This window comes from Dipteris shenzhenensis, chromosome 2, assembly GCF_047967505.1.
Source record: "Dipteris shenzhenensis isolate YYH24624 ecotype China chromosome 2, Dip_SZ_1.0, whole genome shotgun sequence".
Lineage (NCBI taxonomy): Eukaryota > Viridiplantae > Streptophyta > Polypodiopsida > Gleicheniales > Dipteridaceae > Dipteris > Dipteris shenzhenensis.
In genome coordinates, this window is record NC_141597.1 from 41466582 (window position 1) to 41483213 (window position 16632).

Below are 16632 nucleotides of genomic sequence, written 5' to 3' on the forward strand. Positions count from 1 at the left end.
GAGACGGCTCCGGGCTCCTTTCGAGATTCCTAGCCTACCCAGATTAGAGATGCCTCGCGGCCTTCATTCACGAGGGAATCCGACATAGAGAGTACTTACTCAGGCGACGGGGCTTGGTCACATCATCAGACACCTCTCAGAGCAGGATCACAGAGTTCTTCCCATCGAGTGGCATTGATCGTCCAGTCTCTAGCCACCGACGTGACAAAAACCCGGACCCGACGATCGCAGCACGACACACGAGACATCGAGGGGACACACATATCACTCTGGGGGACCTCCCGTCATTATTTAGACTCGAGATACGTCCCACGGGAGTCACGGTGGCTCTGGTCTTGCGTCGAGCCTCGTCCAAGAGACCGAGATGCACGGCACCCCTTGACAGGCACCAGCGTCCCATCACCAGCTATGCACCAGCCAGGGGGACATGACATACGGAGGATTCCGCTCCACTCCACCAATCCTTTTCTTTTCATTGTTACATCCAGATGTATTTGATTATGTATGATCAGACTTAGGATTCAGCACGGGTGATGATGCTCGTTTCAGTAGCTCCACCCTTACTCTGATTTGTATCAGGTTTTCTCTCAGTCTCATAGACCCATCGGTCGTCCGAAAAGACTAATAAAATGTATTTCTTTCTTTCTTTCTCTTCAAGAAATAAAATAGCTTGGGGGGGGTCCAGCCCGACATGTTGTCCTAGACCCTACCTGTCTGTAGAGAGAGGGAGAGAGAGAGGGAGAAAGAGAGCTCTTATGATGAGCGTGAGATTTCAGGATCACCTGGCAGAATCGTGGCCCTTGTTGCTGGGGGGGAGGGGTCTCCAACCAAGGGCTCCTGTGGCTCCTCCTCCGCAGGTGCCTCTCATCCTGCTCTCTCTCTCTCTCTCTCTCTCTCTCTCTCTCTCTCTCTCTCTCTCTCTCCCCCCCCTCCCTCTATCCCCCCCTCCCTCCCTACATCTAACCCATCGTCTGCAGTGTTTTCGAGCCAATTTACTTCGTTTCTTTTGTTTTTTTCCTACCTGGGTCCACTCTCCCTCTGAAGGTGTCACCCAGGGGGTTTGGGACTCCTGTTGCTCCTGTTTGAACAGGTGAACAGGTGCTGTTGGGCTCTGGCCTGCTGACACTGCGTGTCCTACAGGGGTGGGGGGGACCCTGACCACGAGGGCAGTTTTGATGGCCCATCTGCTTGCACAACGAAGACACTCTTCTGGTAAATTGGAGATCTCCACTCTCTGACAAAGTGTACCCCCCTTGAGGGTCTCGAGGAGGATCAACTCTGGGAGGGTCTCCGTGCTCTCAACCACCAATCTGATTCTAGGGACCTTGTCGTCTACTACCACTGAAGCTGCCAAATCTGGCAGGGACTCCAACACTGTGCCAAACGCTCTACCAATGGAGGGAAGGATGGCTCTGTATTCCTTTGGAAGCCTCGAGAAGCGGGGCGTCACTGAGAATCGGGGAATATGGTGTGTCGTGTCTATGTCCTCCCCTGTGAAGCCATCGTACCAAGGGAAAAGGTATACTAGATGCGGGCCAAGGAGGATGGGGCTCTGCTCCACAAGTATCAAGGTGATAGCAGGAGAGCTCAGCTGGATGAGGAAGACACCTCTTCCGTAGATGGTGACCTCCTGGATTTGGTCTCCTTCTAGTGTCAAGCTCGCCTGGATCCACTCTCTCACCTGTCTCCTTGTGGGAGTGAGGCCCACTATTTTGCCCACAACTACCATGTCCTAAAGTGACTGGACTGCATGTTGCACCTGTTGCTTGTTGGCTGAAGAAAGGATAACTGTAACGGCTGTGGGATTCGAGGGTGCTGCCATAGAGTTCCTCTGGCTAGACCAAGGGTCACCACCAAGATTTTCTTTCTCCAAACAAGCACAAAAACTCCCACTACGAGGAAGGAAAAAAGATACAAAAGCCACCTAGACGGTGGGCAGGGAAGCTGCCTCACCCTGAGAAAGGCTAGGGAGAGCCCTTAAAGAAAGAGGCGGGCCGGAAATGATGGGATATCTCAAGGTGTATGCCCCAGCCACACCTTGGGTTCTATATGTGTGTGTGCTAGAGGCACAGTTAGGTGCCCATAAGCACTGTTAGGTGGTGGTAGATGCCACATAGGATGATTGAGAGATTCTAGGAGCTGATTGAGGAGATGATTGAGGAGATGATTGTGGAGCTTGGTGGCTCATGTAGAGGTGCCTACATATGGACCTCACCTTTCTTCATTCCATAAGCAAGCAAGCATTCTAATTTCGTGTTCAGCTTCATGCTTTCCTTTCAGTTCTTCAACATGGTATCATAGCACTATGATCCTCCTTGAGCCCATTTGTGCCATGTCCTCTTCTTCATCTTCTTCTTCTTCTTCATCTTCCTCTCCATTTTGCCCCTTTCTGCCCAACCACTTGGAGGGCTGAGTTCTCTACCTACAAGCAACCATTCCCAGGGTCCTTCTGGCTGGAGAGACCCTTCATATGGGCGAACTTCCACATCAGAGGAATTAGATAATGTTGCCCACAAAACCGCGCAACAGTCGTCTTCTTCCTAACGCCATTTCTTGCAATGCGACTTGCTAGAGCAGCCATTCCGAAATTCCTCTGAGCCAAGCTTGCACAACAGTATGAGCTAGCCCCTGTCCACATTTGAAGGGAAATGGTCCACCAGGGAGGGAGAAACAGCCGAAAAACCAGTCGACTTTCAAGCTGCTGGCTATGGTGACGTGACGCGGCATTTCGCCTCTCTTCCTCAATGGCTCTTCTCTGGTATACCAGCTTTGTTTCTACATAGAAAGCCCTCTTTTCTTTGCTTTGAAGAGTGAGATACAAGCCCTCCAAGTTCAGGCCTCTGATTTAGACAGTTTTGACAATGTTGTGAGTTTGATGCTACATAAGATGCTACTTTAGCATTTCTGATGTTTTAAAGTGTTGAATAGCATCTGTACAACTGTAACTACAACTTTCCTTTAAGTTGCTATACCTGGATTTGCTTGTACGAGATCCTGCTAGAGAGGAGAAAACCTATGGCATTAGTGCTCTTGGCTTAGGAGATGACTATATTCATCACATTTCTGATTTGGAGTCTCCTTCTGAAGCTTGGCAGAAGCCTGATATTATTTTTTGTGCTAGCTCTCACATCTCAAAATTGTCACTTAAGATTGCTTTCTTTGAATTGAAGATGGCTAGTGGCACTCCCTTGGCTGCTCATGTTAATCACATGCGGAGTCTCATGACTCAACTTGCTTCTATCAACTCTCCAATCACTACAGATGATGCAATGGTAGTTTTGCTCAAAAGTATGCCTGAAGATTATGATCATGTTGTTACCACATTGAAAAATCTTCCTAATCCTACCCTTGAAGGTCTCATTACTGCTCTTCAAGAAGAAGAAAGGCACATGGAACTCCGGAGAGGCAATGACACAGCCTATGCCATAAAAACTCTAAGGCAAGTTTTCACCTTGCAAACATTGTGGGAAGACTAATCACCTCTCAAAAGATTGCTTCAAGATCAATCCTTGCAAACATTGTGGCAAAAACAATCACCATGAAAAGTATTGTAAGGCCAAAAAGGAAGCAACTACAAAACCAAAGACTGCCAATCTATTTTCAGTTGATGTGCCTCCACAAGATGAGGCCTCCTATGAAGATTATGCTTTCTGAACCATCTCCATATATGCTCCAGATCTCTCTTTTTATGTTGAGTCAAGGTCCTCTGCCTAGATAGTCCTCCAAAATGAATGGAATAAACTATTGTGTGCTTTGTAAACACCTCTGATCACCATATGATGTAGGCCATGTGTATGTGTTTTGCTCCATGGTACCTCCTGCAGACATTGTGTGCATGTACATGCAGGGGAGATAACCATTGGAAGGTCTTATGTATCCCTTTCGTTTACTTCACACCCTTGGGAACCCCTTGCTAGCATGAGATCCTAGCCATAGATTTATCCTTGACCACCATCAGATGGCATGAGAAACTATGAGACTAGATGTATCCTTAACATAGCCTGAGGCATTCCCTTGAGGGGGGGTTTGATGGGATATCTCAAGGTGTATGCCCCAGGCACAACTTGGGTTCTATATGTGTGTGTGCTAGAGGCACAGTTAGGTGCCCATAAGCACTGTTAGGTGGTGGTAGATGCCACATAGGATGATTGAGAGATTCTAGGAGCTGATTGAGGAGATGATTGAGATGATTGTGGAGCTTGGTGGCTCATGTAGAGGTGCCTACATATGGACCTCACCTTTCTTCATTCCATAAGCAAGCAAGCATTCTCATTTCATGTTCAGCTTCATGCTTTCCTTTCAGTTCTTCAACAGGAAAAAGGGAAAAAGAAAAAGGAGGGACAGAAAAAGGGAAAAAAGAAAAAGCTCCAAAAGAGAGTAGGTGGAGAAGGACGGAGGGGAAGCAAGATGGCGGGGGGAGATGGAGGCAAGGGAGATGGGGGGCAGATGGAGGCGGAGGAGAAGGAGGCGGGGGAGGAGGAGACTGGGAAGATAGGGGCAGGAGGGGGGGGTGGAGGCGGACGGAGGGGATGGGATGGAGAACGCAGGAGGGGGAGGAGGTGGCGGAAGGAGGAGATGGAAGCAGGTGGAGAAGGTAGTGGGAGGGAGAGATGACGGGAGGGCAGGGGAGACGGAGGCGAAGGAAGAAGGCAGGGGGCAGAGGAGGAGGTGGCAAGAGGCGGAGGAGGAGAAGGCCGGAGATGGAGAAGGAGCAAAAGGCGAAGGAGATGGAGGAAGGCAGGGGGGATGGAAGCATGAAACGGCTACGGCGAGGGAGGAGCAGCAGCAACTCGGGAGCAAGGTGCAATCGTCAGTCAAAAACTAGCCCATATGAGATGATACATGATGACATCATAGAGTTCTCCAGGACCTCCTCTTGGGGGACTTCCATGCATGGATGGGAGATCGGTATCAGATTGTTAGGAGTGAGGCACGCTACACTGAAGGCTGATGGTGGAAGTAGAGCTCACTCAAGGTTGAGACGTGCGATTCATTAAGGAGATCATTTCATGGGGGAATCCAAGGGGTATTTGAATCAATTCAATCCTGTGTGCATACATGTGGTGATGGAAGCCTAGTGAGCAACATATCATGACTGTGATGTTTTGATGAGCGAGCAACAAGGTGGACATATTTACATTTGTTATGTCGCCAACACTTTGAAACACTTTGTTTTGGTTGACGCTGGCGGATAGGGGGTACTAGTTCCAAAAGGCGAGTCTGGCACAAGGCTAATCATATTGACAAACAATTTGGCACAGATCAGTATATCTATGCATGTGTTAGATGGAGGCTATCTTTCGCTTGTGTAGGATCGTTGAATACTACTTGGCTGAAGAGTGATCGTACAAAGGGAGAGGTGCTGGAAAGAAAAACAAGTGAAGTGGCAACTTTGCAAGAAGTTTTGGATTCTAAACAATTGTCAGGATGTAGGATTTCACAGAATTCGATGCATTGGTATAGCACATTTGCAACATTTAAAAAGGGAAGAAACGACTTACCCAAGTACAAATTTTGGAATTTCCGTCAATCGTTGATGGAATCCCGTTTTTTCCTGTCCATAAACGGACGAAACTGGACGAAAATCCAGTTTGGAGAAACGACTTACCCTATTGCAAATTTGGGAATTCCCGTCAATTGTTGATGGAATCCCGTTTTTTTCTGTCGATAAACGGATGAAACTGAACAGAAATCCAGTTTGGAGGTGCTTTTGTGGGGTTGTAACCATACTTGAATGCTTGGACGTGAAATCAAAGCGATTCGGAAGTTGTACATGGACTGAATCGGACTAGGGAGCTTTCTATGCCCTTTTGAATTCAGTTTTGGTTTGTGTTAGTTCATTTTGCCTTGGAATTGAGTTACTTTGAGTTGCAATTATTCTCAAGGTTGCAGATATTCCCCTAGCATAGAAAAAGGATATTGGTATAGTGGATGTGAATTTATAGTTATGAGAGTTTGTAGTTTGGATTGTGCCTATGTACAAAAGGGAATTCCATTTTATGCAAGTCAAAGATTTCAGCTTTGGTTAGCGTGTGAAAAGAAACAAAAACAAATCAACCCAAGCAAGGGTAAACTCTTGGATTCTAGATTTGAGACTCTATGGATAAAGGAAAAGAAATTGCAATGGAAGTTGAGGAAGAAGCCTCACTAATGGATCCCGTTGAATCGAGAGTCCGGCCGACACAACAGGTGTCGAACCCTACGGCCCACACATGGTTAGGTAGGATTGCTTTGTTAAAGGTTGCCTTATATCAAATTTCGACTCAGCAATTACAGGTTGATGTAGGGCAATCCGAACTTAGAAAGATGGTTCAAAGTATATCTGCAAGACCATCCAGTGAAGATTAAGGAAAAGCTCCTATGGAACCTAAGATTAGTATGCATACGGTCGAGCCTAGGAAGGCTAAAATACCAAATATTGTCAATTATAGAGGAGAGAAGGCTTATGTTTTGGATGCCTTCAACCTCATCAAAAACAAGGATAGTTTGATGGCTGAGATGGTGGTCCTAGAATGTGACGTGGAAATGGACGGAAGTCCTAGAGCCGAGACTAGATGCAGATTCAGCTAGCCGGATCTTCTCAAAGGTCATGTTAACTCAGCTTGAGCATAACAGGTACACATTCAAAAAAATGTATCCCATACTATGTGACCATGGACCATGTGTGTGTGTGTGTCCATTGACCCGCATTTGGACTTTCCAAGTGCGATATTTTTCTGTGTTAAGACATCATGCTCGATATCTAAAATCTCTGCCTGTGTCTCCCTGGTCTTGGCATTGAAGTCCCCAATGAGTAGGACCTCTCTCTGCTGCATGTACGGTTGTACCTTTGAATGTCCTCATATAGTGCCAAGAAGGGTGAGAACTTCACCCTCTCCGTGGTGGTTTGGGAATAGTCAGATGTCTTTGAGAGGAAATGGCATGCTGCAATATACATGTCTATGGTCTGAAGTCTCCCAAGTCAGATCCACATACATGTGGCAGTCCAAATAACTGATTTGTGCGCGGAGGTAGAAGTGGAAAAAAACTGCCACTCCTCCTGGTCCTCGCACCCCCCATTTGTACAGGTCTCCAATCAATATATGGACCGCCGCATGTACCCATGTACTATGGATGGGTTCATGTGTATCAATACACACTATGAGATCTTTCCCTTGGAAAGTCTTGACAAAGTTGCCTGGTCAGGACCATAGGGTCTTGGTCCTGTTCCTGTTCAAAAAAGCAAGAGACAAAGCATTGATGCTCCTACAGGCTGCATACCTTGTTTCAATCGTGGATGATAACCTAATATCTCTTCTCCCTCACCCTTTTGATACCTTCTTTTTTATGCTCTATCTGCATTTGGGTGAGGTAGGTGTCCCCTTCAAGAAAGCCCTCTCGGTCAACATGCCTCATCTCACCTCTGCATCTTTAAACTTGACAATAATAGATTTTTCCCTTGTGGCATCCTCCCCACCCTCCATGCATTCTCCATTTGCATTTTTTCCCTCAAATCTCTTATACAAGAAGTTTCTTGCTGCATCCAAACAGCTAGATTTCTCCTCCTCCATTCCAACTAGCCTGAGATTGAGAGCCTTATTATGTCTTCTTGTATCCTCCTCAAGAATGACCCTCTGGGGTTTATGCCTAACTCCTCTCTCTGAAATATTTGGCCTCTTTTGTATATGCTTCCAGTTTGGCATGACCTTGACTTCCACTTGCTAGGGAAGCCTCTATCACCCTGGGCACTCTTCACCTGTTCTAGACTCTTTTGGAGAGCTGCATTCTCCTTCAACAAGGCATCCAATGCAATTGTGTCCTAGGTTCTGCCCCCTCCCTTTGTAATCTCTTCCCTAGTTTCCTCCAATTCCAAAATCAAGAACCTTAATTTTAGATGCTTGCTCATCTTGCTTTTATTTCAGTGCATCTTTCTACTCTTTTAGAGCATCAATTGCATCCAGCCCCCATCGAACATGACACCAGTGTCCTTAAACACCGCCAAGCCCTCTTTCACTGCTGTGGTGAAAGAAGAGGTATTATCTGGGTCCATGATTTTCTGTAAAGCATCCTCGAGCACCATCAGCATTCTAGTAGGCATTTTGTATGCACCCAAAAATTGGAGGAATGAAAGAAAGCTAATTGAGTAGCTTAAGATCACTTTCAAAAATCCACAATTCTGTCAAGTTCCACCCCCTTCTGTCGACATAATTATGTCGATGTCCTGTTTCTGCCCCATTTCCATCTGGTCTGTGCTGTAGGTTCTCTTCCCATGACACTTAAGGTTGTTAAAAAAAACAGGTTTTATCAAGCGTCCCCAACTAGTCTCACAAAATGCATCCTCTAGAACCCATGTTGTGCCAGGTGCTGTTTCATGTATCACGTTCCCATAGTCTCCCACCAGGTCATACGAAGAATACATAAATAATATCAATATCCTAAGCAAGAAAATAATAATGGGAAATCACTTCAGTAACAACAAAAGGTGGTGAGAGGGATCTAAGGGGTCTGAACAATCCAAGATGCAGGGAGGTTCAGGCCTGTCCTCTACAATTCTGAGACAACAAGTCCGGATCGCCATTTACAAAGGGGGTTTTTTAAATATGTGCATTTCTTCAATTGCTTTTGTGCATCAAAGCATGAATCTCACATACAGTCCACATCCTTAACTACTGTTTATTAGCTTATTACAATAAATATGTATATATACATCCCAAAATCTATATATCTCTCTTGTCAGGAGTGTCCGTCATCACACCAATCACATGTAAGCAGTTTAACAAGATATGAAATCAGGTAACTGGGAAAAAAATGCAAAAGCGTACCTATCGAAGGGAGTAAAGAGGAAACGAGATTACAATTACATCACCTCATAGAGAAGTTCAAGAGCATTCATTTGAGCCAGCACATCACTTGCATTATTAAGTTCTACTTCCAAACTTCTCAGGATGCCTGAATTCTTAATGCCAGAAGCTGCCTTTCGTGAATGTTGCAGCAAGAATGCTATGATGGAGAAAATGCGAATTCTAACCTGCAAAAGAGAGGGAGTCACGATTTATGTTAATGAAGGAAAGTAAACAAATTATGAAAATCAGAACTAAATCATGCAAAGAATGTCACAAACAGCCCCATTTCTATTTAGTTGTCTTGACCATAGATAAGTAGTTGTAAAGTCTCGACATTCAGGAAATCAATCATAAATGACTGCAATATTCTGTGGTCCTAAACTTCTTGAAGCCCGTTAAGAACTGTTTTGTGACAAGCTCAGAACATTCATATCGGCATCCCTAAAGAGGCCTTTAAGTCATGAGCATTTCTTAGGTGAACGAAGGGAAAAACCTAACAAATCCATAATGGACATAAAAGTATCATATAGTAATGGTGACAAGATGCTAAGTTCATCAATACAATCGTAACTTTAACCGTCAAAAGAAGAGGTATCTTGTTATTCATTCACAAGGCATCTAACCATCAGCTCCATCCAGCCACAGCATAAATCTCTCCAATCATTCATCAGAAACTAAGACCAGATGCATCCATTCACAGCACCCCATTTTGATTTTTTTCCTATAAAGCTCTTGAAACCCCCAGATTATGTTTTCATGATATACCACCACATTAACACTGTTACAACCAAAGCAGAGTTCATCACAACTCTTATGCTGGAAGCATATAGAAAATTGGGTAAATCAATCTTCTTCCATATTAACTCATTCTTATTCACATATGTAAGGAGTATGCTATTTGAGGTCATGACTATCCTTGAGCGACAATTCAGATAGCCTCAGACCAGCACATTTCTAAAATCACCAAGGACCAAGACTGACATGGCTTGCATGAAAACATTATGGTCTAGGGAGAAAACTATTCTGAATGGAAAACTGCTCACTAGATAAAAGGGCAAAGCCTTTCTCCTTAGATGAGATCTGTACTCCTTTACCATAATGAGATTCATCCATGTACTTACTTTTCCCAATCCACAAAGGTATTCTTTTTTTTTTCCCCCAAGAAAGAGACTTCTATAAGTAAAAGAAAAAACCCGCGAGAGCAAGCTCAAAGCGGAATACATCATGAAATCATGAGGATAAATAAACCCCCTCAAAATGAGGTGGAAAACAACCAAGGCTGAGGCTGAAAGTGCCACCTCAACCCTGTAGGAGTCTCAGAGAAGAAAGGAGAATCCTTCCATTCCCTGAAGAAAGAAGCCCTCCTAGCTGAGGCTGCATGGGAGTCTCCCTGCATACTCATCCATACGGCCATCAAGGTATGTATGGTGTCTGTCCAGATACTAGCCAATGTGTGCGAGGGATGAACCTGAGTTCCCTCCAATGCCTCTGTGCATCTGGCTCTACAGACATGCCAGGCTGCTATGCTCGCTAGAATCTCCCAAGAGGTATTCAGAGAGGCAAGTACGGCTGCAAAAGGAAGGTGTGGTATCACATCCAAAGAACACGACTCAACCTGATGATGTCGAATCGAAATGGCCCGAGAGGAGTCAAGTCTCTCATAAAATACCTGAGGCCCTGTAAGAGAAAGCCAAGCCACTGAGCCCCATGCCATAAAGAATGGGGAGTGGGCAAAGCGACTGAAAATCCTGGCTACCCCCATCCAAATCATCCTCGCATGTCTACAATCCCATAAGCAATGCTGAATAGTCTCCAAAGCAGAGAGGCAACAAGGGTAAGTAGGGTCGGCTCCCGAACCTAGATCTCCAAAGGTTCACTGCAATCCCACCATGGATAGAAAGCCAAAAGAAAAGAGTGATCTTTCTATTCCTGTGGAATTTCCAGAGTCTCTTCCAGAAGCACCTCTGCAAATCCGCTGTGATATCAAATGTCTCCCAATGAGGAACTCTGGAAGGTCTCCAACCCTTACTACTGAGCTGGAATCTCCTGGCATTACTGATGTGTAACGAAAGAAGGGGATGCTCTTCTCTCGATGCCCTGCGTCAATTCACTCCCACTCTCCAAGATCCCACTGCAAATACCTAATGGGAGCTCCACCGTAGAGCCAAAGCCTCCAAGATCCGATGGAAAGAAGACGGGGGTCTGGGTCGAGGAACCACTCTGAATCTGATCCCTGCACCAAAAGACCTACAACCCTGATAGGCTGAAAAGTAGACTCAAGCAAGATGTCCTCTGTGGACCTGAGCACTCTGCCACCATCATGTACACTAAAAACCAAAGCATCCTCATGTGCATCTCAAAAGGCCAAAACCTGAAGATAAACACCGCCTCTCGTAAAAGTATCTGCCCAAGTGGAGCAAGTGAGTGGCATATCATTTGTGTCTACCCAATCCGCTGGAAGGGCTGCCTCAATCTGCAAGATCCTCCCTGCACTCCCTCTGAGATGTCCTGTCAACTGAGATTTGGTCTCCTCTGGAAGCCTACGGAAAGCTTTCCATGACCCCAATGATGAGGCGGGTCCCCTCTCCCACCTGGACCACTGCATGTAGAGTGAGGCACCAAGTGGTCTGCCATGATCATCCAATATACTATCATTCCACATGATCGGTTGCCTATCAATCTCTTCACGAGAGGAAGGGGGAATCCTCCGAAGAGTGCTCCTAAAACTGGCCCATGCTTTTAGTGTAGCAACCATGAGAGGGGACGAAGGTGATCTGAGGTGTGCTGCGGTGAAAATCCACCTAATACTGCCCATCCAGTCTCCTCCTGAAGAAGGTGTGCACGTAAGTATGCTGCTAATAAAAAATGCCTTCCACGGCTCCTGCCCTGGCATAAGTCCCCGCACCACCATCTTGCAGAGTAAAGCTCTACACTGTAAATCTGGATCAATAATATTGAGACCTCCTTCCTTTGTAGGGAGGATGAGGGTCTCCCAAGCCACCCTGGCTAACGCGTCTTCTGTGCCATCAAGCCCACTCCAAAGAAAATTTCTGATTCGTCTCCTGAGCTGAGTGATGCAGTCCCTAGAACGACACCAGAATGAACAAACAAACCAGGCCGTGGCCAAGAGGACCTGGTTGACCACCACAACTCTAAAGGCAAGATCCAACTTGGCTGAGCTCCAAAAAAGGAGTTTCCTCCTGATGCTCTTCAACACGGGAGCAAACTGCTGCGTGGAAGAAATATCCAAGCCGACCTGGCAACCCAAATACCTGACTGGCACACCCCTCTGAACCCAAGTGAATCCTATGTCAAGCTCCCAAACTGGAGTGTCCTCATCACTGATCCAAAAGCCATTGGATTTATGCCAATTTATCTGCGCCCCCGCTGCCAAGCAAAATAAATCCAATGCTGTCCTGAAAGAAGTGAGCGTCTGTGGTGTGGCATCCAAGTAAACTGATGTGTCATCTGCCAACTCACTGTCAAGTAGCTCCTCTTCCCTTCTGATGGGAAGACTCAGCCCAAAGATGTCAGCTTGAGATCTAACATAGATACTCATAGCTTCAACCACAAACAAAAAAAGAAAAGGAGCAAGGGGGCATCCCTGACGGACTGATCTGGAAATCTGAAATCTCTCACCCCTTACCCCACCAATAAGTACTTGGCTGTGGGCTGATCTGTACAAAGAGGAAACACCTCTGATCCAAGCATTAGTAAAGCCAAAAAACCCCAATCTACTATGTCATAAGCTTTCTCAAAATCCAAGAGTAGAATGGCTAGATTTTGGCCGCTCTGCATGGTCCACTCTGAAGCTTCCCAAAAAGAGAAAATGTTATAAAAAATGCTTCTGCCATGCACAAATCCCGTCTGAGTGTCATGAGTAAGATCTGGGAGAAGGGGCTGCAATCGGAGGCTGATTGCCTTGGCCAGAATCTTGTAACATGTTCCCAAAAGTGTGATAGGCCTCCACTGGGACACTAAATTTCTGCAACCTCCTTTCGGGATAAGGTGGACGAGACCATCTGTGAGCGACCCGGGCATCTCGCCAGAGTCCCAAATGCCCTGCAGGGCTGATGTAATGTAGTCACCAATCATATCCCAAAATGCAATGAAAAAAGAAGGGGTGAGGCCACCCTTGTGAAGGGTTGAAAGTGCAGTCCTGAACTCTGTGTTGGTGAAAGGTGCATCAAGCAAAACATGCATATCCGGTTTCACCAACAAAGGGATGCTCTGCCAAATAACATGTCTAGCATCCTCTCTATCCTATGAGTCAGCCCTTGCTGCAACAAGGCGCTCCTGAATCCAAGCATTTGAAGGCCGTTTCTGCTCTTCCCTCTGCAAAGCTGCCAACTACTGGCGAACACCGATCTCACGTCTGAGAATATTTCGTCTCCTAGTACAAGCAACTAAGTGGAAGAAGTGGCTAATACCAGAAAGGGCAGCAGCTACATGTGATGGAGATGGCTGCCCATCCTAGACATAAGAAACCCATATCTGCAGGGCTGCCTCTGTAAGGTCCTCCTCTGTGTACAAGGCATCTGGAATCCTAATGCTGGCAGACCGGCCTCTCAAGTGAGGCTCTGAGATACCCAGCACAACAGGAAAGTGGTCTGAAGTGGAAACCCCAGCAGCAACACATACCGATCCACCTCTATCTACTGCCCAATCATCTACATAGAATCTGTCAATGCGTGCATGAATAGGCATCTGGTGCCTCCTGTTCGACCAAGAGAACAGGAGGGACTATGGATGAATAAGAAAGGAATCGTTCATCCAAGTATCTCTCCCACAGTAGTGAAAAAGAAAGGCATCCCAAGCTGCTCTCTCCAAAGAGTGGAGTCCTTCTTCTCTATCCCCTTTTTTGTCTAACGGTAACTCAACCATGTTATAGTCACCTCCAATCACCCATGAATCCGCAATGGGGCCCAGGAGAGCAAATCCTTTCACATAACGACATGTTCCCCTCTAATGTTGGAGACATACAGGTTAAGGAAACCAACCTTACGCCCTCCAATGAGGAGAATAGTCCACTAAGCCCTTGATGGGATAATGACTCCGTGTCCAATAACTAAGGGGAGAACCGACTGTGAAACTGAAATAGAAGTGCCTCCCCTAGTGCCCAAGGCAAGCGACCAACATGTATGACCAGAAAGCAACTTGCTTGACTTGGCACAATCTCTAGAATCCAGTTTGTGCTCCTGAATAAATAATATATCAATGGAACCCCCAATAACACCTAGATGAAGCTGATCCCAGATCAGCTGTCTGCGGCGGCGATGAGGTAAGCCGCCTAGGCCCTGTATGTTCCAGCTAACAATCCTCATCGACGGGAGGATGTAGAGTGGAACACCTTACCCGACCTAGTGGCGGAAACAAACCCCTCAACAGGGGGAGACCTCCTGCTTGAGGAGCGAGGAATGGAACCAAGTGGTGAAAAATCAACAGGGGAAAGAACCCGGCCACCTGACGCCCGGTCAACAGGAAACCCAATCACTCGCTCACCAAAAGTAGAGGGCACAAACTCCTCCTTTAGGAAATCTGATGCATCTGCCAGAGCTGAAAATGAATTCCTGTGAATCACGCCAGACACCGGAGTGTGAAGAATAACTTCTGAGGGAAGAGGATCAATAGTGTAAACCATCCCCTCCCCCCTATCCAAGGGAGGAAGTGAGGACTGCTCTAGACGATCCTGTGTCTGCACGGCCACAAAGACCTCTACTGCCTCGGGGAGAGTGTCTGGCACCGCTGGTTCTAGGGGAGAAATTGCAACCGGAGAGGAGGTCGAAGCTGAATTGTTTCAGACTGTGTAAGGTGAGACTGGAGGGACAGCCTAAGGTAAAACAGAGTCCACTAGTGTATCCTCGTGAACTGCAGGTGGAATCTGCACACGAACCGGAACCCACTTGTATACGGCAGGTGCCTCTGCAGGTCGGGAGGCATCAGAGGTAGAAGGTGGCGGTACCAAAGGAGCGCTCAGTCGATGAGGAGCACTCTAGTGAGCTGTACCACCACTCTGAGGAGGATCGCCCTGTCGAGGTTGAGGAGCAGGTGCTGGACCTGTACCACCCCCCTATCGAAGTCGTGGGACGTTAGCTGTAGCAGAGGGCTTCTTGGGCCTTTTCTTCTTCCTGGGGCAATCCCTGGCAAAGTGTCCAATGGTCCTGCAAATCCTACATTGGTCCTACCTGCCTGCAATCTCTACTCTCTGGCGAAAAAAGGAACCATCAAGGCGCTAGATCAAAACATGGTCCAGCGTGAGATTGGGATCCTTACGAAGGACCCTAACTCTAGGTACCCCATCAGCCTTAGTTGCCTCTGCTGCAGTCAACGGCAACCCATGGAGGGATGGGATCTCAGCAACCGCGCAGAAATGCTTCCCAATAACAGAAAGGATTCAATGGTCAACCTGGGGAAGCCCGAGAAATTTGATGAAGAGCAAAAAGATTTTCTTATCTGCCTCCACTGGGTCAAAACCAATATCGAAGGCGTCAAAGAAGATCTTCTATGTCCCAATTATAAAAATTCAGCTTTGAGCACGGTGCTCGTAGCCTCTGGAGTGTCAAAAACAACCTAGAAAAAACCTCGTCCCAGAAGATGAACATCTAAAAGGCGTGGAGTGAGGTCTGGGGGGAGAGCCGCAAGCATCCAATCTCTGGCTTGGGATCTAGAAGGGTGAGAACCGAAGATGCGTGCGAGTAACGTTGTAGAGCATTCAATCTCTATGTCCTTGAGCTGTTGCAACTCGTCTTCAGAAAAAGTAATGGTTTTCGCGGCCGGTGGAGGTGGAGTAGGATTGGCTGACGGAATATCCATCGCCAATCGAGGTGAGGAGGCTGATTTGAACACCTTTGAAGCTCCGTCCGCTCCAAAAATCGCTGCGGGAGAAGGAAAGAAGGGGAGATAGGAAGGGGGGACAAGGAGGAGATCAGAGAGCTTAGGAGAGGAGAGGGCTGAGTCAGGGGTAGAAGCGAAGGGGGGAGAGGAGATCAAGGAGAGGCGGGGGTATAGGGAGTGGGGAAAGGGGGGGGGCGGGGGGGGGAGGCGTAGGAGAAGGGGGCCGGGTAGAGGCAAAGGGAAGGGAAATGAGGGGTAAGGACGAGGTAGAGGGCGGGGAAGAGGGGAGGAAGGGAGCGGGGTAGAAGGCGGGGGTAGGGAGCGGGGAGGGGGCGGGGTAGAAGGAGAGGAGGGAGCGGGGGTAGGAGGCGAGGAAGGGAGTGGGGGGTAGAAGGCGAGGCAGGGGGTAGAGAGGAGCGGCTGAAGGGGAGGGGGCGGGCTGAGAGGGAGAGGAGAGGGAGCGGAAGGAGAGGCAAGGAGGAGGCGGGCTGAGAGGCAGGGAGGGCGCGGGCTGAGAGGGAGAGGAGAGGGAGCGGGGTGAGAGGGTAGGGGGCGGGCTGAGAGGGAGAGGAGGAGGGAGCGAGGGGCTGAGGGAGGGGGAGGGGGAGGAGGAGGGGCTGAGGGCGAGGGAGAGAGGGAGGGAGGGGCTGAGGGAGAGGGGGCAGCAAGGGAGCGGGGAGGAGCAGCAGCTCCTAACTCTTCCTTCAATATTGTATTGAGAATTTGATAGAGCAGTTTTGGCTCTTGCCTGCAGCCTTCCTATCCCTTGTCAAAACTCCCTGATTAGATCGTACTTCTTTTGTTGCAACAAACAATTTAAACTCTTACAATATCTCTTGACTACTATTAGTATCAAGTCTTTCTAATCACACACACTAGGAATCCATTGGTGTCACTTTGCTCCTGCAGACTCAATTTGGACAAGACTTTGGTGCTCCCTACTAGAAGAGGGAGGTTTCCATGTTCTCTGGCTCTT

The 16632-nt window shown here is 47.4% G+C and overlaps 1 protein-coding gene across 1 annotated transcript in view; it reads right to left on the reverse strand.

Moving 5' to 3' along the window:
• Window positions 1–16632, reverse strand: part of LOC147904766 (ARM repeat superfamily protein) — a 141228-nt gene that overhangs the window by 48309 nt on the left and 76287 nt on the right. Inside the window, exon 8 of the mRNA XM_087388274.1 lies at window positions 8846–9007. Within this exon, the coding sequence (XP_087244400.1) occupies window positions 8846–9007 (162 nt within the window). The remainder of the gene's footprint in view (window positions 1–8845; window positions 9008–16632) is intronic.